Raw genomic sequence first — 23,837 nt, forward strand, 5'->3', positions numbered from 1 at the left:
GTAGGCAGAATGATTGCGTCCCCTCTTTTTAGCTGTTTTTATAGCTTTCGAACACACAGGAAAGAGAAAGACGCGTTCACGTCTCACAAGGATTGTGGATGATGGGCAAAGTGCAGCTTTTCTTGAAGGTTCGCAGCATGCGAGTCAGGTGCGATGACAGAACATTGGGGGACACCACCTTGTCTACCTGCTAACAAGAAAGCTAAATGAAGTGAACGTCCGTCAGGGTCAGTCAGTCCTAATTATGTGTTTGGGGATACTGTGTAAGTAGTTATTGTGTACTAATGCTAGCTAAAACACCAAACAAACGGTACTGTAAGTGCAAGAAAGGCTGAGTGAGACTGCATGAGTGTCATTATCAGCATGCAGAGGACACAGCCTGAGCGCAGCCTGCGGTTCCGTGCATACACGTTTATCATCACGGGTGGCTGACCCGGAACAGCACACCAGTCACCTTATCACAGGTGAGAATCGACCTTGAGGTCCAAACACACATTAGCATGACGCCTTTCACCCGCCTGACACAGGAGAGCAGCACACGGATTTGAAATCACAGCTTTTTTTTTTTTTTTTTGTTTTAATCTGAGCAACACCAAAAAAAAGAAAAAAAAGAAAAAGGCTTTCCTCTCAACGTTAGATAAGGCAGCAAACCCAGGGACCAGATTTGGAATCTGTTCCACGCTGCCAGAGCTGCAGGGCCTCTCAGATAACTGAAGGTGGACTGTTTCATTGCAGACAATAATAGACTGCCTGCACTCACAGCATCTTGAAAATGTGTAATTCTCAAATCACTTTCATCTGCTGACAAGAAGCTTTTTCGTGAACCCTGTACGCTAACCTAGAGGTCACCTTGCGGCTCTTTAGCCTCCTTGTTGGGGCTCCCTTCGCAGAGCTCCAATGTGTTTTGAACGCCAAAGTGGGAAAATGTGCACTTTTGAAATGAGTTACAAATATTCCGACTACTTGTAGGTCCGCTGCGTGACCAAGGGGGAGCGAGAGTTTCCATCTGCATGGACAGCAGATTCCTTGGTCGTCTTTGCCAACGAAGCTGGTTTACCTGTAAGCTTCGTATCACCAGCCAGGATGCAGTCATGGTCTTACAGAAAATCCAAATGTTTCAAACTCTTCAAAAACACGCATTTTCTCCACTCGGCTGTTAAACTACTTGAGCGTGATGAAGGGAGCCACAACAAAGGGGCTGAAGAGGCGGGGGTTGCCAACCCCTGCCGTAACCCAAACTTGTAACCCCCAACACAAAAAACGCTTAACCGATTTGCACAAAACCATCCGAGGAGTTTGTTTTCCACAGTGATTGAACAAGCTCTGTCGTCATTCGGCGATGAAGAATGCATGCAGTCTTCATGACAAACGGTGCTTATCTAACCCTTGTGGTTCTGTGTCACACTCCGGCACAGATGGAGGCTCAGTCTTTTCGAGGTCACAGCACAAACCCGACCCCCTTTCTCAGAGATAACCTAGATGGGCCCCACCTTTAATTACCCTCAGCCATAACGTGAAGACAATTTGTCACCTCATACAATAACAATCGGACAAAGTTCATGAATATTAAACACTCATTAGCTTCATCAGCATGTAGCAGGCGGAGACGTAAGATGCATTATGGGAGATGTAGACCCCACTCACCCTTATCCACCCCTGCCCTTTTTTGCAACTCCTTGTCATGTTCTCACCAATTTCCTGACGAATGGCGGCAAATGTACGGCTGTATCAACCCAGCCAGCGTGTGACGAGATAACAGGTAATTAATAGCATTGTGCTGCAGGATGTAATCACTTAAGCCGCCAGGCTGAAGCTAATTACGCCACCGGCTGCTTGTTATGATGCTTCATCTTGGAAGTGCAGAAGCGGCCTGCAGTTGCGTTCAGGAAAAGTTTTGAGGAAGAGCGTTGCTAACGCTCCCGTAACAGCCGAAAACACGCCGAAAGAGCGTGAGCCCATCATGCAGCGTGTGCCCCAGTCCACCCGTCCACTGGCAAAGCGCCACTCTTTACAAGCCGGCCAGGAACACGGTGTATTTCTCCAGTCTTTTAGTCTGTGTCATCAATCCTCCAGAGATCAATAGCAAAAGGAGCGGATCAGTGAAGAAGACACGGCAGGATGTAAATAATGGAGGTCAGGCTTCAGCTCCAATGTTTGTGCTTGTTCTTAGCTGCCTGAACTCACCAGACACTTGATTAGGATTGGGGGACTGTCCTTACCAGTTGCTGACCCTCCGGACCCCAGCCGGCGTACTGCAGCTGAGCGTTGCGGACCTCAGGCGGGTTCAGGTCCCACGTCTCCCTGGAGGGCACATAAAGAAAAAGCCAAGGCGTTCGATGCGTGTTTGTCAAGGACAGTCAGAAGTGAGAAGTCCAACAGGGGTGCAACGGAGGACGTCATGATTGGATGGATTAAAATGACGTCTGTTGAGGCAAAAACAAAAGCAACTGTGCAGACTTACGGCGTCTCCAGGCTGCAGATGATGTAGAAGGCGGTATAAGAGTGCTGGTATACCTGGAGAGGTGAGAAATATGAAATACATCCAATAAAACTCCAACGTTACTGTACATTTTTCAGCCCGTTCAGGCAGCAAACATGTCGGGGTTGAATTCAGAGCACCCTCCGCTGGTTTCTGCCAAGTGGTGAAAATATGGTCTCACTGATAAAGAAACGTAAATAATGCTCTAAAGTAGCTGTCAAGTAGTGGGGCCCCCCGCCGGCCCCCTGCGGAGGTGAGGCGTCAGAGAACTTTATTAGCGCTGTTCTGCTCCTGCAGTACTTGCGTTTGGTCTCCACGTTAGGTCAGTTGACCAGAACCTTTAGATAAGCATGTCTATCACTACTCACGCAAGACACACATCACCTCGACAAAATGTGCTAGCTGGATGCTAATTTACAGTGGAAACCCCATGTACGCTAGCATTAGCGATTTACATGGTGAGTTCAAACACTTCCAAATATGAAAAAACAAACAATCAGTCCCCTTGGAAGGATGACCGAAAATAATTGAGAGTCACTGGGGTGTTTGTTTAGCATAACCTCAGAGGACGGGGCGTTAACTGGAAGAAGGCAATCATTGGACAGGGACTGTTGGAAATCTTATGATATATAACCTGTTGTTTTCAAATGTTATTTAACAATGATTTGGGGTGCATGAGAAAGTGGAAAGGAAAACATAGCTCTCTTTGACCACATGGTCACTTATCAGCAAGTAGGATGCGTTTCACACCAACATTTTAAAGCACTTGTAGAGGTAGATAAATCTGATGCTGATGATGCTGATGATGATGATGATGATGCCTCAGCTACTAGGCTACACTAATTAGAGACCCCAGCGGTTATTTGGTTTTGTGGACCATGCACCCGGCGACCACAGGAGAACCGAAGCGTTAATTGGAGCGTTTACGGTACATTTCTTGCAACAACGTTGCGGTCCATCATTCCGCTGTGCCTCCGTTCTGAAGACTAATGATGTTGATTGTCTCCCATCCTGCTCATTACGATGCCAGCCAGGCGGCCGTGTCAGGGCGCCGCTAATTGAAGTATGAAACAAAGGAAAGGTAGCTCACCGGCGCCACGTTGTAGGCCAGCAGCACGTGCTTCATGTCGGGAGACACCTCGTACTTGCTGGCTTTGTACATTTCCTGAAAGAGACGTGGCGTCATCCTCCGCAAGTATTACTGTGGCATAGCATGTTTGAGTCATAACAGACGCATTAAGGACTCTTTCAAAATAAGGGAGGGGGAAATAAATTGCTGACGCTGTGAGACAAGTTGGATTTAATCCCTCTATCTCTGCCGTCCTGTGATTGCAGCCCAGAGCGGGGGGATGACTTACAAACTTCTTGTGATGCACCAAGATGGTCTTCTCGTCGGTGTCGACGTTGAGCCACACCACATCGCCGTCACGGTTACGGTACAACAACTCATTACCTGCCGAGACAGAGAACAGAGGTCCTAATTCGACATTGGTAACAACAACAGCGCCTGTGTTGTCCCATCAATCATCATATCAGTGTTGTCATTACACCAAGGTCACAGTGTCCTGGAGTCGACACACACCAACAAGTGCACTCTGCTTCTAACATCATCGATCTGCATAAAGTAAGCCAACAACGCTGTGCAACCAAGACTCAACCAGCAGGGGGCGGCGGGCCCGACACAGACGGCCCTGTCAGCGGCCCGGCCCCGTTTACGACGGCGCGGGGAGCCCTTGATTTGAGGGAGCAGAGCAAAGCCGTCAAACATAACGAGGCGTCAGCATGGCGGCCGTTACCGGCGTTGATTAATCACAGTCTGCGGGGGCTGCTGCCCGCTGCCGGGCCCTCGATGAGACACATTCATGCAATTTGAAGCAGCTTGTTAGGATTCTGATCTTGTGCGAATAATGACAGGAAGAGAACAACCCGAATGCTCCGATTCAACTACATTCATTAACAGCAGTGTTACCTACCTCTGATTGCGCTTTAAAATGTCACTATTCAGCTGTGTTACACTTGCCGTACTGTTGTTTTCAATTAACTCATCCGTGCTATTAATGCTGGCTGATCAGCTTGGTCCTTACCACTATTACAACATTGGTACACCCCAGCTAGAATTAGAGCAATGACTTGATGAAACATTGTATTTTGTTTTAGTCATTAGAACATCCAAAATCCCAAATGAAAACTTGTCCCACGTTGCCACCTTCAGTGCTGAAGTACAAACACGCTACAGGTGAACGTGAGCCAAAACGTAACTTGGCTTGTGTGCAGAAACCACTGCGGGTTTGTTTGACGTGAAGGACCAGCGAGCGCGTACGTCGCATTTCCTAACTATTCAGCGTTCACTTCTGAAATGGAAAGTGACTTGGTGAAAACTGAAGCTGCCCATCATCTATATTTAATGACCCCTACCCCGCCTCCACCTTCCGTCTATCTCCTTTGCCTGAAGTGAACCAGACATGTACACGAGCCCCAACGCCATTGCTACGCTGTGTGTTTGCTAGCTGCTAGCTAATTGACCATTACAGGTGAATAAATTACCATTGCAGGCGTTTCGGAGGGTATTTTTAGAGCTTTTGTCTCCTTGCGGAATCCTGAGAAGCTAATGGCTTCTGTATGGAAATCACAGCGCACGTGTAAACGTGATGTTTCTTCATGTCACTTTGTTAAGCGTGTTTCCAAACAAAGAAACCCTTATCATTGATGTAGCTAGCTAACACTTCAAGGAGGATGCCAGCCAATTAGCGCTAATGGTATTCTGCATCAACAAAATGGCTATGCTTAATAATTACATGTTTTAACGCTCCAGAAAAATGTATTCAAACTTGGATAACTCAATCTGCAGGATCGTCTTCCTCAGTCCAAGGCCAGAAAGCCTGCCATCGTCCAACTGAGCATCAAATGGGCTTGGGACCAGGGTCATTGAGATGTTAAGAAGTAACCTACATTTCTTTCATGAAATAGTCAGCTAGCTAATTCTGCAGAGCAAACCCTTTTGACGAAGAAGATGGTGAAAAGAAAGAAAGATAAGGAGTACGGTGCAAAAGCCATGCAGCATTAGAAGTCACATGAATGGTAAAGTATTTTATTTATGATTGGATAGCGTCAGTATAACAATGCTATGAAAAAGAATACATTCAGAGACTTATATTTAAAATTGTTGGTCTTGCTTAAAAATGCACTCTTGGTTGTATTAAAGTGTTGAAAAATATGATATGGCTCTCACGAAATACATTCTAAAATATGTGGCTTCATGGCTCTCTTAGCCAAAAAGGTTCCCGACCCCTTCGCCAAATGAAAATGAACTCGATCATTCTGCTGACCTCCATATATCGTCATGTGCATGCGCGTCTGTTTTTCTCAGCTCTCGCCTCACTCTGTGCATCGGTTCAGCACCTCCAACAGCGGCGTGAGACCTCTCGTCACTTATACAGCTGGAGCCGCTAGCGTACACGCAGCTAAAGAGTGGCAATGCATGTCGTAGAAATGAGGAGGATTGCAAAGACAAATGCCACAGGCCGTGTGTGGGAATGTTCCTAATGATCAAGGTGAGCCCATCAACACGAATGAGCCAGCATGCCGAATTTGTTTGAAAGCGGTGGCGACGAACAAAAGACACAGCCTTCCCATCTGGGAACAACACTCCACACTGACAGCCAACAGTCACTGGGACGTTTGATCGCCAAAGGAACAGCACAAAATGGTGTGCGTTCACAGAGTGTACTTTAGTTAGTAGGTCACCAAAGAAATGCTCTTGATTACGGCTGAAAAGCAAGCATTTCAACAAATGCTGCAAAAGTTAGACGGTACGAATTGCCTGTGAGAAAATACAAACACACAAATGGCAGTTGCACAACTTTACAGAGTGAAAGATCACATATGAAAGGAAATATTACATTATGAACATACAGGACTGTATATTGTTATTATCATCACGACAGTAGTGGTTTATTTGGTCTCAAAAATATTGTTTAGCGTCAATTTGTGGGACAGTAAACATTTCATAACGCACGTTAAATAAAAAAGTCTTTGTCCAGTCATATTTTTTCTTTGTACTTGTCTGAAAATGAGTGTTAAAATGTGGTCTCCTGTCGCCCCTCACTTTGCATCATCTTTAAGTGGAACGGCCGTTTAAATGTCTAATTGGTTGTCATATTTGGAGATGTCCGAAATCGCTAATGCTAATCGCTAGCGCGTACGTGGCATTGTAAATTAACCTAAATTAGCATCAAGCTAGTGCTTTTGTTTTAATGCACCTAGTTTATGTTCAATGTCCCAGGGAAAGGATTTGTGTCTTATATGAGGCATCATTCTCACGCTTCATTCCTCCATGTTCACTTTTCAAAGTAAAAGCTTTGGAGTCTTTATTGAAAATGTAACGTTCCAAGTGAAAGACCCCACTGCCTCTTGCGTCCCCCTGACACTGCTGTTATGCACCCCCAGTACCGTTCACAGCCACTAGAGGGCGTATATCATAATAAGCTGCGGTTCCTTATTTGGTATATTCTCATCTTTTGGTGAATTGCTGTTCCGCTGTTGGCTTTACCGGACACAAAAACAGCAGGAGCAATTCTCCTGAAACTTTCTTGAGGGTTGGAAGCCAATTCAGGAAGTGTAACGGTATCCGTGGATATGCTGTGATGTGTGAACCAGCGGTATAGTCCATCAATTTCCCTATTTGGTATCTTCTCGGCAGCCTCATCTCTTATCTTTCTGCTGAGTTATTACGTTTTTGCCTTTACCTTACGCAAAAAGCGCAGGAGCAATTTTCCTGAAACTTCCTTGAGGGTTGGAAGCCAATTAAAGTTATGGATTCAGAAAGTCCCCCCCCCCCCATTTAATAAGCATTTTTCCCTGGATTTCTGCGTGAATAATGCATGAATTGTAAGGACAAAAAGGCATGCTCGGGTAGGATTGTTCGGACTTGTGCTTTCCTCATTAAAAGTTCTCTCCCACCCTGTGGTCCTTGTAAAGCGACTTCCCCCAATCATTCCCGCGACCGCCCTTGTCAAGGCTTCCTCTTCTTCATCATTTCAGTCCTTATCGGCCCGCCATCGCCTCTCAAACCCTTTGTTTCCTCGCTCGCTCTCTCTCTCCCTTCAAGGCCAGCAGCTATTTATTTTTTCCTGGCTACCTCGGGCGCTACGAGTTCCCTTCAATCCATCGCTCTGCTTCTCTTTTTCTGTTAGCCCAGGGTGCTGTTTGCTGCGCTGATCTATTGCTTCTCATGGCGCTATGTCTTATTAATACAGCAGCCCGCCTTGGGCCACGGGCCTGCCCCCCACACTCTCTAGAGGGGAGGGGGGCAGGTAGCAAGGAGAGGCATCGTACACAAGGCTAGCTGGTGCACGGAGGCGGTCAACCATCTTCATATGACAATAACTTAGTGGCGGTTGGGTACGTCCATTCATTATAAATGTCACGCCGCTTGCTCGACCTCTCTGCACAGTCCTTTGCTTTTTATTTGGCTTAGTCTCCGACAGAAGAACATCAGAAGAGAATACAGTGTGTGCCTGCGCAGCCACAATGAGGAAAAATAACCGATTATTAGTTCACTTTTTACACTTCATTATGTGTAGTGCGCCAAAGAAAAGGAAAGCTATCAAAGTGATCATAACAAGCTCACCAATTTCGGCCGCCCTGCCGTTGTTAAGTACAAAGATGATTGAATGCTAATGAATGGTGGAGGGGTCATGGATTTGGAGTGCTGTTACAAGGAGGTCTGGGAGGAGAAGAGCAAGTTATCCTCTCGAACAAGCCTGGGACAATATTTGAAGGTGGAAAGACCTCCAAGACACCCCCAGGGATAAACGAAGGAGTCCATGTGTTCTGTGTTCTGTGTGAGGGACTTAGGAGTTCATTTAGGGATAAGTTCCCACTTACACCAAAACTCCACTTACATCATGGAGTACATGGAGTTGATGGAATTACTTGTTTTATTCCTGGTTATACATCGCTCACTTTCAAGGCTAACTGTATGAAATGTGGCCACGAGTTGTTGTTGTTTGTCATGATTTGCATGTATGCTGACACTCCTTACCTCCGGGACCCATTTGGTCCCATTGACTCACATTATACAGTGGTATGAAAAAGTATCTGAACCTTTTGGAATTTCTCACATTTCTGCATAAAATCACCATCAAATGTGATCTGATCTTTGTCAAAATCACTCAGATGAAAAAACTGTGTCTGCTTTAACTAAAACCACCCAAACATTTATAGTTTTTCATATTTTAATGAGGATAGCATGCAAGCAATGACAGAAGGGGGAGGAATAAGTAACTGAACCCTCTGCCTAAGGAGACTTAAAGAGCAATTGAAACCAATTTTTACCAAACAATTCAAGTCAGGTGTGTGCCCAATCACTGATGAGTGGTTTAAAGCTGCCCTGCCCACTATAAAACACACACGGTAAGAATTGTGTTGATGAGAAGCATTGTCTTATGTGCACCATGGCTCGCTCAAAAGAGCTGTCTGAAGACCCACGATCAAGAATTGTTGATTTGATTAAAGCTGGGAAAGGATACAAAGCCATCTCTAAAAGTCTGGATGTTCCTCAATCGCCAGTCAGAGAAGTTGTCTACAAATGGAGAGAGTTTGGCACTGTTGCTTCTCTCCCAAGGAGTGGCCGTACACCAAAGATGACGCCAAGAGTTCAGCGCAGAATACTCAGAGAGGTAAAAAAGAACCCTGGAGTGTCGGCTAAGGACTTACAGAAATCACTGGCACAGTCCAATATCTCTGTGAGAAAGCCACTGCTGTCTAAAAAAACAAACATTGTTGCTCGTTTAATGTTCGCAAAAAGGCACTTGGACACTCCGCAGAAGTTTTGGCAAAATATTTTGTGGACTGATGAAACCAAAGTTGAATTGTTTGGGAGGAGCACACAACGTCATGTGTGGAGGAAAAATGGAACAGCTCACCAACATCAACACCTCATCCCCACCGTGAAGTATGGTGGAGGGGGCATCATGGTTTGGGGCTGTTTTGCTGCCTCAGGGCCTGGACAACTTGCAATCATTCATGGAAAAATGAATTCTAAAGTTTATCAGGATGTTTTGCAGGAAAACCTGAGGCCGTCTGTCAGACAGTTGAAGCTAAAAAGAGGATGGATGCTGCAACAAGACAATGATCCAAAACACGGAAGCAAATCAACTTCAGAATGGTTTCAGAAGAACAAAATACACGTTCTGGAGTGGCCAAGTCAAAGTCCAGACTTGATCCCCATTGAGATGCTGTGGCATGACCTCAAGACAGCGATTCATGCCAGACATGCCAGGAATCTGACTGAACTACAGCAGGAATGGGCCAAGATTAGTCCTGATCGATGTGCCAGACTGATCTGCAGCTACAGGAAGCGTCTGGTTGAAGTTATTGCTGCCAAAGGGAGGGGCACAAAATATTAAATGTCATGGTTCAGTTACTTATTCCTCCCCCTTCTGTCATTGTTTGCATGCTATCCTCATTAAAATATGAAAAACTAGAAATGTTTGGGTGGTTTTAGTTAAAGCAGACACAGTTTTTTCATCTGAGTGATTTTGACAAAGATCAGATCACATTTGATGGTGATTTTATGCGGAAATGTGAGAAATTCCAAAAGGTTCAGATGCTTTTTCATACCACTGTAACCACACATTTGCAATAAACGGCAGGGTCATCATGTTTTCCCCATAAATACCTCATCCATTTTAGCCTCTACCTTCGAAATAACAGGACAACAGGGGGTGACATGACCCCTCTTCACACCATTAGGGGCAGCATAGTGACAACACACTTTATTGATTTACTTACAGTGCATATTAATAGATTCATATCAATATGCCAGAATGAGCCAAAAGGCTATTTTTCATCCGTAGCCCCTCATCCTAACCCCATTTCCTAAAAGTATACCAAATCTAGCAATGGGACGTACTAGGGCGTTGATGTCGGTGAGGCACCCACACACCAGACTCGAAGGTCGGAACATCAGGCTTTCATTGCAGGTTTGACTTCAACACGCATAATAACCATCATAAGACCACCATCATGGACGTAATCTAGATAAATTCTCAACACTTGGCCCCCGACGTCACTTCCTGTCCACATGCCCGTTACACATTTATTCCAACGAGTCTTGTTTATGTCTTAAGTTGGTGAATTTCCCTGATTATGTCTCCTGTGTTGGGTACCAGGAGTGTCAAGGTGACTATGGGGTGGTATTTCATGTCTACAAGGTCGTAAACAAAAATATTCTATTTATAATCAGGGATTCCTACTTTGCGGAAATTCACTTGGGACGGTCAGTTCAGGAACCAATTAACCGTGATAAAGGAGGGTTGACTGTATTACAATGGGGACCGTTTTGGGGCTTAAAAACAACACTTGCAGTTAATTGAGGTTGTGGGAGGGCACAGTTTGACCCTGGAACATACTGTGTGGTTTCTGTTTGCATTACTAAAAATGGCAGAGCTCAGAGGTTCCACGGTATCAAGTCATTAAAAAACATGAAAGCAGTGCCTAAATAGAAAATCACACTACTTGTCATTTAGCTTCCTTCCTGTGTCTTAATGAAAGAGCCGTAGTTGAATTCCAATTCCATTTCTGACTCCTGATTAATGAGGGCAGGAACTGAGGAATGGCGGCGCTAACAAATGAAGCAGAAATTGCTGCAAATCAAAAATATAAAAACCACCCAGAGCTACAGTCAACCTGCCGCCGGCCACTTTTAACAACGGAGCTCATTTTTCAGGGGTGTCAATCAGCTCCTGCAACTCGCCGCCGCCGCCGCTTCTGTTTTCTCATTTGAACAGAGCGTGAAGCCTTGCCTTTTCTTTTAGTGGTTGTTTCGCCTGCAAAATGCAGACAATTAAGCTGCTATCATCCCATTTGGAACCATTACAAGCCTGTTATCACAAATCATCAGGAGTATCATTCGCCATCCAGCAGTGCTTTCTGAAATCATAACACAATAATAACGGCGTAGTTGGCGATGCTTCTACGAGACAGTCTCTTGTGCTCGTGTCAGGACTACAAGCATATGTCATTTTGTGTTTTTTCCAAGCTGCGTGGGAGGATGGAGTGTTAATTCACACCATGTTTTTTCTCGTCTGTCCTCTCCGCAGGCACAAATAGACAAATTGTTGGTCTTTCCAGTGCGATATGAAAGCTATTATGGCGTGCCACCGGAAATGGCAGCCCGGGTGGCAAAACATGCATGAAAATAAATAGAAATGCAAGAGGGACGCCTCGTACAGAATGACGAGGAACGGCAGATGTCAACGTATTGACGTCGGTAATGAAAAAACAGTCAAACCTTGGGTTCCCAACACCCTAGTTCTCATAAGATTCGGTTCTTTACGCCGTCTTGTGTTATAGCTGACACAGCAAATGAGTGTAATGTTTCATATATGTCACTAGAAAGAAGAACAAGCTGCTCCTGGGCCGCACGTTGGGCGCCCTTGGTGTGCAGTGTTGCTTTTCAGGAAGAGTTTGAACGAGGTGATGATTATTTTATTTCAAGTAAAGTTCCTTACCTGAAGTGCAGCATTAACGGGCGCATCGTTCTCATTTCTACTGACCAATGGCAGCAAAGGTGGCGTGTTCAACAAGAGGTGCTATGTCAGCTACGTGCGAGTCATCTCCGTCCTATACTCCGTCATGGAAAGCCTCGCCTGTTCGTTTAGATTTGACCATGTACCGTTGCATCCCTGGTGACCATACAGGATTATTATAAGTTTGACCAGAAAGAACATGAAGATGTCTTCCTCTGCGACTAACGGCATCGGTTTTAAAGCTTTGCTCAGCCGCCAATCAAAGACTACAAGTTTGTCGTGTGATGTTTTAGCAGCTGCTGTTGTCACGGGAGACACTGAAGCTGACGTAGGACGCCATCGTCTTGTTGTATGTTCCTCCTGGCCGTTCACGCAGAACGTTGGGTTATTGACGGCCGTCAGATGAGGGATGGTTGCATGGCGGAATGTTTGTGCTACTTCGATACGACTCATTGCAACGAGAACCATCCATTGCTCCTCGTCATTAAGAGGTGATATTCACATCATTACTCGTGGCGGAAAGAAAAGAAAAGAAAAAAGTCAATAAGGGAAACATTTTTGCACCTTTTGAGGTTGTGCATCAAGGCCAAACGAGGCAATTCGGCAAGTGTGTCATCGCTTTATGACAAGACGCACTTCACTCCTGTCGCCGTGGGACGCTCTCAAAGTCACGGCGATAACGCTCGCCGGGATCCCCAGCTGGCTGACGGCCGAACAAACGGCTCCCCGCTCGCTTTATCTTGCCGACATCAGCCGGGCGGCGCGGCCATTAAAATGGCGAGCAGCTGCTGGCGTCGTCCCACAGGAGGGGGCTGTGGAGGGGGAGGGGGCGTGCTTCACCTTGGCGCTGGTGGAATAATGTTGATGCTGCGTTTGATTCAGGCGGCGTGGACGCTGTGATTATGCGGCGTCGCCTAACTGCAATCACATGACCGGGGGAGATTTATAATGATGGCGTGTGCACACACTCCGCTCGGAATACTGATGTCTGCCGGGGTTATTGATCTTATATCACTTCCATATCGACACGTTTACACTTTGTGTGATCCTTTTCCACACCACAAACACTCCAGAGTCCTACTTTCTTGGTATCTTGCCATCTTTAGGAACAAGCCGTAATCCTGTTGTCGCCACGGAAACCTTCAGGAGCAGGAAAAATCCTCGCTTCGCTTTATCTCAAAGCTCCCGGAGATTTTTTTTTTGCCGACTGATAAGGCTTCAAACTCGGCGCTCTGTTATTCAAATCGACCTCCGCGTTCATGTTCATTCTCTCCGACCAGAGGCGGCTCCTTTTCTCCGCCTGCATGTCAATTAAGTCCTCAGCGTTTGACTCTTTTCGTTCTCAAACTGAGCAACACGAGGTACACCTGCTCCAAGGACAATAAAGCCTGCTTCATGCTTCTGTGTTGAGAAGCCAGCGTACGCTACACTGCCTTCCACTGGATGTGCATCTCCAAAAGAAATCTGACCTTGCGTTGCATTGACGCGGATTGTAAGCGCTGTGATTGTTTGGCTTCTTGTACGTTTTATTCTATTTGAATACGACTCGCAAACGCCTTCTGCCGTTCTCACACAATGACGACTTCCAGCTTCGACTGAGCGCTCTCAGCAAGGGCTGCAACTAAGGATTATTTTCATCACCGATTAATCGCTCCATTATTTTTTTGATTAATCCGTGAATCGGATTTTATAAAAAAAAAAAATGAAATGAACCATGTGACGTATTCCATTGTGACCTTGGTGGTGCCTCCGTTGACCTCGCTGCCACATCGTGTCTTTATCCACAAAAGTAACCATAAATGTTTGTTTATTCATTCATCATGTACGTATATTTTTATTTGGAGCCACTTTATGCTTGTAAAACTATGATTGTTAAGCTATAAAAACAGGTTTTGCGTTAACATTTTTGGGAGTCGTGGCGTAACCGTGTGTTAGCGAGCCAATAGGATGCTAACAAGGAACGTTTTGTGGTAAAAATGCACGAAGAACACAGTCGGACACAGTTGGGCAGCGTATTAGTCACGTGACAAGACGCGCGCTATATTGTATGCTAACTGGACAATGTACACAAACCGAGGCAAAATTTCGCTGTACATTTCTGACGTTAAGCGAAAAGCACGCTAACCGGGGCGTATGGCAAGGCTGCACTATAGCTAATGTGGATGAAAGTGACACCTCATGAGGTACAAGTGGGGTTCCTTCATGAAAATAACCGTTACACTCGTTGAAAGGGAGCCACAAATTCACCAGTTTATCATCTCAAACTAGACGCTCTAAAGTTTTATCCTGCATAACGACAGCGCGGAACCATCACTCCATTTAGCGGCTAATTGCGGAAAGGAAACATAAAAACGGGGGCCAAGTTACAGTCGCCGCTCGAACAATTCCAAAAGGAGGCGTCTCAGGTGAAAATGAGGCCAAATAATCAGCTGATGATGTGTTGTCGTCTTCGACTCGCTTCTCGCCGCAGTGAAGCGCAAACAAATAGCGAGAGATCAGCGCTGTGAACAGCACATCAATGAGGGGATCAAAGCCCCGCGAGGTCCTCTGGCACTTGAAAAAAATAAATCCAATCCTGACTAGAAATAACAATAAGCTCACAAACTGTGAAAGAATATTGAAGAGTTATCACAGTCACCACAGCCCATCCTAGCAGCCCCCAGATAGCGCGCATGCATGCATGCCCCTTCGTGGCTGGGAGCAGCCAAAAAGGCCCAGATTTTGGAAATATGAAAGGTGTGAGAGAATCACTGCTCAAGTCCACCTGAGGTCACACAATGTGAAGTGGGAATACATGTTTTTGCCTTTTTTCACCCTTGATAAAAATGGTGGTTGACTTATTATTTTTTAAAACTTGAGTGAGGTGATGGGTGTCGAAACTTGTTTCCATAATGGCAGCAACAGGACCGAAAATCCTCGCTTGGGCGCTCGGTAATGCAGACCCATGATGGGGGAGGTGACGAGCAACACAGAATATTACCACAACTACTTTATGCATACCTTAATACACCAACAGGAGTGCTCAAGTCCTACACTTCCTCATTGTCAACCAATCACGGTCACAGCGAGCGAGGTGCATTCATGAACGGCGGAATTGTGAACATCAGAAGCAGAAACACAAGCAGGTCGTTTTTTTTTGCACACACTCCGTGTTCCCATTATAACAATTTGTTGGGGATTTGATTTCATCCTGGTTAATTGGTCACTTTATTTGTATGTATTTGTATGAAGTATTTTAATGACCGTTGTGTTCAACTCGCATGCCACAAAATTGGGTAAAAATAAAAAAGGTATTGTTTTGAGTCAAAATGCATATGCTTTCCTTTTTCAAAGTACCCGTTCGAGTACCGGTTTCAAAAGTGCCAATTTGCCAACTTCTTTTTACACTTGTTTGACATTTCATAATAAATGTCAATAAAATAATAATAATCAAGCATGTACATTTCGGTTTACACAAATGTACGGCCCTATTAAATCCGTTCTTTCTTTTTTTTTTTACCTTTTACACTTATTTTACAAGCCTAGAGTGTGTGCTTTTTGGGTTAGTGAATAAAACGTCCACTAATGAATCCTTCCCTTTATTGATGCAACACATAGTATTTGAGAAGCGGCCGTAGCTTGGCTAAGCCTCTGCAAACATTTCACCAAAATTCTCTCCAAATTGCAACGCCTGCGCTTGTGGCTCAGGAAGACGTACTCACCAATGCAATTCCAGCTGTAATGTAAGATTTTTTTTGTTCATGACACCCTTACTTTGTTTGCACTATCAGACAGGATGTGGCGAAAAGCACTCTTATTTTGAAGGCCGGAAGTGTATTGTGTGTGTTGAGAATGTTTGTTGACGGTTAAGACGAGCTGCATGCAAGAACAAACGTGCCTCTCGTCTTTCACTCAGAACCTGCACAACATCAGCAGGCATCGTAAGACGCTCGCTTACATTAACAAGCAGTAAATGCGGTAAACACACACACAGCCGCACGAGCATGCTAGCTTCCATTCACACTCCGTAAAAAAGGAGTTTACATTTTTTCGCCAATTTTTCTCCGGTGTTTCAGGCCACCACATCAACATGTTCAGTTCGGGCCGGGGAAATACTCGCCCACACAAACGTTCCTTCTCCTCACGATGACAACGTTTCATTCACATGATGTACATTTCTGCAAGATTCCGTATTTAACAGTAGATTATGTTTTTATTGGCCAATTCCGCAATTTCATGGTGGAAATCATAGGGCCCTACAAATGGGAGGTGGCCCAGCATCCCAGAAACCTTTAAAGGTTCCACGGTTCCGACTCTGGCGCTACAAATGAACCACGCATTGTGATCTTTGTAGCGCTGAAATTCACATGCGGTGGAAATGAGTGTAAATGACTCTCTGCATTAACTCCGCTCCAGTGGTGTTACATAACGCTATTGGCTCCTGCTGAACAGCAGATGTCGGCCTCCAGATGTGTTGAAGGGAGCTTTGTTCTCTCCGAGGCTCGTTGGATTGCGATGGATTGCGGGGTTGGGTTTTTTGGGGGGGGCGGGGTTCACAGCGACGGAAACCTACGCCGCCAAACGGGCCACAGGGGAGTCGTCTCCTGCTCGACAACATACGGAGAACAGAGGTCATGATCACAGGAACGAGGCCCAACAATCACGCCGCTCATTACCGTGTCTGATCCTGCGCTAATAGGGGAACACATGAGAGCCAATCACGCGGCCGTAACAATGAGGAAGGACGGTTACCTCGTTATCCCGTCATGTCAGCGGACGTGACGGCTGGTGGCCGTTTTTGCCGGACACAAAATAACGGCCATCATTTCCCCTCCTGGTTGGGTTCCCTGCAGCCATGCTTGCGTTACGTTTGTGCTGATGTTTATTTATTGCACCAATAGCTGCATCCACACGCCGCCGCCACCGCAGAGAGCAGAGAAATATGAGTGTGGTACTCGCAGGTAATTGGGAGGCTTTTCAGGCGTGCGGAACAAATCGTTTGGCAGGCGGACCACACAAACAAAAGCGAGGATGGACCGACTGCGCCGATAGCAGACAACGGGGATTTTTATTATTAGGCATTTATAATGGCATTAAAAGTAGAAAATCTCATGCAGCTTTTGTTATCGCAAAAATAAAGATCGATCTTCAAGTGGATAACCACGGTTCAGAACCCTTGCAGATATAATGACAAGGCCATTTATCCGAGTAAATGACCAAACAAAGGCCAGTTGTTGACGTGTATGCTAATGGCGTAAACCTCTTCCACTGTCAGACGTGGATGCTCGAGTCTGACATGGATGGTCGTTACACGTTGTGCTTCCTCTGCCAAGACATTTGAAAGGATTTATTTATTTATTTATTTAAAGAGAGTTTATCGTAAGGCAGAGGTGTCAGAAAAACTTGCAGATGAATGAGGTCACTTTCATGCAGTGTGTGCATCCAAGATGCTAAACCCAACAATATATGCTAAGCTGTCTGAGCAAAAGCTTGACAGCTGAGGTTTGTGTTACAGGCGACACAGCAAATCTGGAATCATCTGGAATTTCTAATAATATAGCTCAGTAATAATCTATTCATTTATATTATATAGGAATTCATTTAAAACTTCAATTTATCTTATTTTTACACTATGCTGAAGCCCAATAAAAAATGGCCCCCGGGCCACACTTTGGACACCCCTGCCTGAAGGACATCGCATTTTAACAGTAACATCATGCTAGGTTCCTTGTCGCCGAAGACAAACATGATCAAACTTGCAGCTCCCACATCTGGAGCTGACTGACAGTAAGTTGGCAGAGTCACAGACTTATATTTTAAGATGTGTAGCGAAGCCTACTTTGTTCTCACTAAGCTGTAACCCTGCACTTGCCCCACGTGATAGATGCCAGATATCACATACAACAATGTAACATCAAGAAGTGGGACGGAGGACACAAACATTAGCAACACTAGCATAGCTATGTGCGCTACAGTGCTAACTAACGCAGTTCTCTCAAGAGTGGAGCAACTGAGGTGATACGACTGAGGGAGGTGATAGATTTTTCTCATGCTTGGGGCTCATAAACTCTCAGAACACACAATTCCTGTTATTAAAAAGTCAATTTAGCATAATAGACAACTGTTATCGCACCGCCGCACTGCTAATAAACACAACAAGAAATGGACTCACTGCTGATCCATCGAGCGTTTGGGTCGTGAACTTTGAAGTCTTTGCTGAAGAGGTCCCCGACGGTCACCTTCCCCTTGAGGGCGAGTCGGTCATCTTCACCTGCAAACAGAAACAAAGCACGGGGATGTGAGGACGAATATGTCGTATATTTTGCCCGTTGGATCTTTACAACGTCCTGCAGGCTGCGAGTGCACCGAGTGTATCGAGTGTATACTAACACAATATAAGAAATCAGCTTTCATTTGACAAGCAGACGGCGGCCACTCTTCATTTCATCTTCATTTCATCCGTCAATGCTCCCGACATCATCTCCTGTGGCTCATTTTACCTCCACGGACACCGCTGGAGGACGTGATTAACGTGTGGCTGGTTTCAAACTTAAGCCAACTTATTGTCGCATGTGAAAACATCCAGCAAGACAAAGCAACACAGGGTTTGCTTTTGTTTAAGGGATGAAAGCTGGGAGATGCATGCGAGAGATCTGTCATTCTGCGTGTGAGGCAACATCTCGTCAGACGTCTTTAAAGTCTGAAGATGAGACGGACAAAACGCCATCTCTCGTCGAGACGTTTTGCAGTAATTCCGCAACTGGTAGCGTCCATTCGTGTCTTTCACGTTGCATGAATGATGAGACTCCAGGGTACTTTTCCTGGTCCTAAAACGCTGCAAAAGTTTCAAGGGTACATGCGGTTTTATGTGGCGCCGCCCCAGTGGGTTGTGGCCAAAACGCTTCGTAAAACATGCTAGCATACATGAGATACAGATCTCCTCGAAGTTTTATAATCAGTAAACAAATGGACTTATGGACGTTTTGCTAGCCGGCGGCCATGTTTTTCAACCAATCTTGCTCAAATTCGACACACGTGTGGCCGTCAGGCCCCTACAGGCGTGTACTACGTTTAGTGGCGATTCACCGAAGCATCCGAAAGTTACAGCTCATTGTTTTCAGAGAGCATGTGGAGCTGTGTGTCTAATAAATTTAGTGTCTAATAACGGCGCTGCCATGCGGCGTATTTTCCCAAAATTATCCCGCACCTCGCTGCGTTACACAAGCTAAATTGTTACACTGCACATATTCACGATTCACTCAATTACAATTTTTCTTCAATAAATAATTTAAATAAAATAGGCTGACTTAAACCTGGATTGTGCATTTAGCTTGTTAGCTCCCACCGCTAGTGACCAATGGCGACTGCAGAAAGAGGGGGTGTGGTCTGGATTTGAATCTAAGTCGCTTTTATTGCAACTGTTGATCTGAAATGAGAAGAGAATGTCAAGCTAGCAGGAGGGTTTGAAAGGGGAGGTGAGAGCCGTGTGTGAAAAATAGACGACATTACCAGAGCAGCAACTACTCGCAGATTTTCGCCATTTGCTGGCAGGCTTGGATCAGAACTCCCTCGAAAAGCGGGGATTTACTGTACCGGAAAACGTGAAAGCTGCAATCTTGGGCTTGCATAATATAGCTTGAGCCCTAATTTGAAAGGAACTCTTGACACGTTAACTACAGCTGGTAGTTTACAGGATGTTTGCATTTGGAATGGCAGCTCTAAAAGCCCAAAAGTCCAAACCAAAAACACCGTAAAATAAGGTTGTAGAAGTTCAAACCGATTTCAGCTCCTCCTGACGCGATGACACAAAGACGACAAACTAAGACACGCGACTCGAAGGCGGCGTGTGTGTGTCATATGGCGGCAAACAGATGGATGCGCCCCAGCTAATCCTCACGTCCTCACCGACGTCTTAACGGGAAGACAAACACCTTCTGACGGCAGCTGTTCGCTGCCGCTAAATGATCTAGAGGTTCAAAGGATAAATGCTTGTTTTGGGGGTTTTTTACAGTCATTCATGATAACCAGATGTACGGATTAAACGCTGACTCGGTCAGAACACATGACGTTATCAAGTTAGTTTCTAAATATAAATAGCATGAAGCAAACCCCCTTTTCTTTGGCAAAGTTCTCTGCTTTATGCTTGATGTCGTCCCGTTGAAGGCATCAGCAGTTCATATATGCTAATGCACGCTGACCTCCTTTCAATACCACAGAGAGAGAGACGCCATCGAGCGGCCCACCTGGCAGCACTTTGAAAGACGACTTAAGTGTCTTAATGTGACAAAGACAAAGACAAGCTAGCGTGCGGGGGGTCAGCGGCGTAATGAAGACCATCTCAGGCGCTAATGGACTACATCACTGATACTGATACATGCAACTGTTTGCGTGACCGTATATCTTAAGGGAATCTCAGGGTAGCCAACGCTACGATACGTTGCGATACATGGCTCACGATAACAATAGTATCTCCATATGGTGATAGGGTGAAACTAAACCATCCATCCATCTTCTTCCGCTTATCCGAGGTGGCGTCGCGATGCGGGGGGAAGCTTTAGCAGGGAAGCCTAGACTTCCCTCTCCTCGGCTACTTCGTCCAGCTCCTCCCAGCGGATCCCGACGTGCCAAGAACACCGTCCGACCAGGCCAGAGCCAAATCTGTCTCCTCTCAATGCGGAGGAACAGCAGCCCTGCTCCACGTTCCTCCTGGGTGTCACAGCTTCTCACTTTATCTCTAAGGGAGAGCCCAGCCACCTCACGGAGAAAGCTCATTTCGGCCGCTTGTACCCTTTCGGTCACTACCCAAAGCTCATGACCATAGGTGAAGGTCGGAACGTAGATCGAGCGGTAAATTGAGAGTCTGCATCTTTGCAGACACTGCACCAATCCGCCTGTCCATCTGGATGAAGAAACAATAACTTCCCGCTAGTATCACCTAAAAGACTTTGGAACACGTTTGTGGTGCACATTTTGTCCTTGGCCCGTTTTATCCGCCTCCACAAAGTTTGGCAGAAATCCATCGAGTCGTTTTGGGCGTATCACACAAACATGTTGGTGGTAACTAGCTCAACGTGCCCGTTAAGGCACAACATTGTCAAGGTCTTTTATATGTTTGTACATGCTAGCACATAAAGTCAAGGTCAAACTTGGATGGAATATAAAAAGTGCTCTAAAGGAGGGCAGACGTGGACTTTTACGAGTGACAGAGGCGTTCTTTGCATTGTTTGCGCCACCATTGATTGCGAAGCTAATGGACACTTCCATGCATGACAATAACGGCCGTGTGCGGCGTGTACGTCCTGCGCGGCGTATATACCTGGTGTCAACAGGATGACAGAGGTGACGATCAGCGAGCAGATGACCAGAATGACAAGGAGGGCGATCGCTATTCCCTTCCAGTTCCTCTGCGGCGGGTTGCTGCCCACCAGCTCCTGCGGGGACCAGAGAGAGACAGAGAGTGATGCATTGTGGGACTCAATCAGGGCGCAATTTGCACGGCGATGAAGACAGGATGACAGAAAATTGAAAGGAGCAATGTGTGGGACATGAGAAATGCAGGATCATAGCTCGCTATGTGACAGGATGAAGCACAGTATGGGGGGGCGGGGGGGCACAGAATGCATTTCAAGGAGAAACAGGAGGAGGAATGAATTTTCCTAATGATCCGAACACCAGCTCGCCGACTAATGTGACACCCGAACACAACCTGTGACACATCTGTGCACTGAACGCCTCGCAGCGAAGGTGTGGAGCGAAGGATTGGAAACAACCTTGAGGATGCGAGATTCATTTCCCTCATAACAATAGCATTGCAGCAGAATGCAGCCTGTTCTGTTGGTTGTGTTTGTTTTTGTTTGGGGGGGGGGGAGTTACTTAAAGCAAGGTATGTCACCAGCTCCAAATTACAATTTTTTTTAAACCAAAAAATATAAAGACGGCTAGCATATGTTACCCATAGTGTTCTAAGACAGTGGTTCTCAACCGGTGGGTCGGGACCCAAAAGTGGGTCGCAGCACCATCTTCAGTGGGTCGCAGGTCTTAAAAATAAAGTAATGACCCAATGTCTGTGAATGCACCTCACGATCTTTTCTCCGCTATTCGCTTGCTGCACCACCGCAAGGTGCTTGCCATGTTTCTGGGCAACTTTGTCAAGCTTGAGTGGGACAGGAAGAACATCGAGTGAAGACTCGACGTGCCGTCCGACCAACACACAGCTGCAGATATCTGCTGGAGAAGAGCATGCAAACAGTCTCTTAAAATAGAAGCTATATAAGACCTTTGAGTTGAAAAATCCGCAGCTAATTCAAGGGAAACCAATACCAGTATGTTAGTATGAGAAAATGCAATACCCTAATCTACATTTTTGAGAAAAATATGTTTTGGGAGTATGTGGCATGATTTTGTGTGCATTGGTGGTCATTTTTTTGACATTTCTATTTGTTTTGCCAACTGCAACAAACCAAACGTGAGTGCATTACCGTGTCTCATTGAAGTTTCCAGCTATTTTGTTGAATGCCCCTCCCTAACATGCATGAAACGCTACCTGCTAAACTTCCTTATGAGTTATATTCAACAGTAAGGGCACCAATGCCATCAGCTAAGATCACTGAGTGTTGCTCGTGATGATTTCAATTGGTCTGAAAAAGCCCAAACCCTCTGCGGAGCATGATTAACTTCCTAATTAGTTTAGAGAAGATAGAGAAGAGAGTGAAACGGGACACTAATGAGAACAGGCTAAGGCTGTAATGAAGCCGAGTGTCTGGGCTAGCAAGTGGACCTCCGGGTGACCCTCACCCCCTCCCTGTCCTCCACACCTTAATTGAAAAAGGGCCCCAGGCATTGTTAGGCAGCGGAAATAGATCACATGCATTCAACAAGTCAGAAGCTTGTTATGATTAAAAGGCAGTATAACACAAAAGGAGTCATTACTGTGCTGCGGTGCTCGTGGATGCGCGTTGTTAGCTCATCTATAAATAGCAAAAAGCTCAATGGATGCTCCAGTGCCACCCTTCCAACATCCATTTACTTAGGTGTGATCTCCGTGCACGTGACATTTGCTTTGGCAGACACGCTGGCAAGCATGTTACATACTTTCATAATCATGACACCAACGGTCAACGACAGGCGCCCGTGCTTGGTGATGTTTTGCTTGATGGCGGCCATGTTTCCCAACCAATCTTGCTCAAATTTGACACACACGTGCTTGTCAGTCTCGTCAAGGTGTGTACCAAATTTCCTGGTGATTCGGCAAAACGCCCTCAAGTTCCAGTGGGTTGGTTTGGAGAGCGCATTTTCAGGGTTAAACTTCAGCGTTTGAGGGCAGCGCCGCCATGTGGTGTATTTGTCAGAGAAATAAAGCACAGCCAACACCGTGGGGGTGTGCGGAGGTTCCGGTGGAGTGGAAGTTAAAACAGTGGGACAGAAATGGAACCATTTGGCTCAGCATCAGTCAAGACTCACTTTCCAATGTCCACTTGGTGTTTGTGTGCGCTTCTGTCAGGGTTGTTTGACTAGCGAGTGGATCTGTTGAAGTCCATTAGAGAGTTGCTGGCAGAGCGACTAAATCACACGGAAGCACAGAGCTCCAGTTGACAGTTTGTGTTTTGTCACAATAGAAGCAGAAGAGTGAGCGTTGTACTCTACATCTACAGCCTGACACGGCCGTGAGCGTACAGAGCCCAACTCTCACGAGGTTCCGCAGGCGGGCAAATCTCTTTGTCATTCTCGACACATTCATCTTCCTTTACAAAGCCGGAACAATGCGGAACCATTTCTGTCCGTTTCATCACATTTCCCGTGGCGAGAGAAGCGACGCGTCGGCAAATGCGATCCGCCCAAGTGCCGCC

At 45.8% G+C, this 23,837-nt stretch overlaps 1 protein-coding gene across 8 annotated transcripts in view; it reads right to left on the reverse strand.

Annotated features, from left to right (window-relative positions):
- The window catches only part of LOC129173795 (dipeptidyl aminopeptidase-like protein 6), a 117,332-nt gene that overhangs the window by 10,821 nt on the left and 82,674 nt on the right, over positions 1-23,837 (reverse strand). For all 8 annotated transcript variants that reach the window (XM_054764936.1, XM_054764935.1, XM_054764931.1 and 5 more), the window contains 6 exons: positions 21,308-21,422; positions 18,164-18,262; positions 3,838-3,932; positions 3,570-3,644; positions 2,462-2,514; positions 2,220-2,301 (listed from right to left, as the gene is read on the reverse strand). In XM_054764936.1, the coding sequence (XP_054620911.1) occupies positions 2,220-2,301; positions 2,462-2,514; positions 3,570-3,644; positions 3,838-3,932; positions 18,164-18,262; positions 21,308-21,422 (519 nt within the window). The remainder of the gene's footprint in view (positions 1-2,219; positions 2,302-2,461; positions 2,515-3,569; positions 3,645-3,837; positions 3,933-18,163; positions 18,263-21,307; positions 21,423-23,837) is intronic.

Source organism: Dunckerocampus dactyliophorus, chromosome 21 (genome assembly GCF_027744805.1).
Source record: "Dunckerocampus dactyliophorus isolate RoL2022-P2 chromosome 21, RoL_Ddac_1.1, whole genome shotgun sequence".
Lineage (NCBI taxonomy): Eukaryota > Metazoa > Chordata > Actinopteri > Syngnathiformes > Syngnathidae > Dunckerocampus > Dunckerocampus dactyliophorus.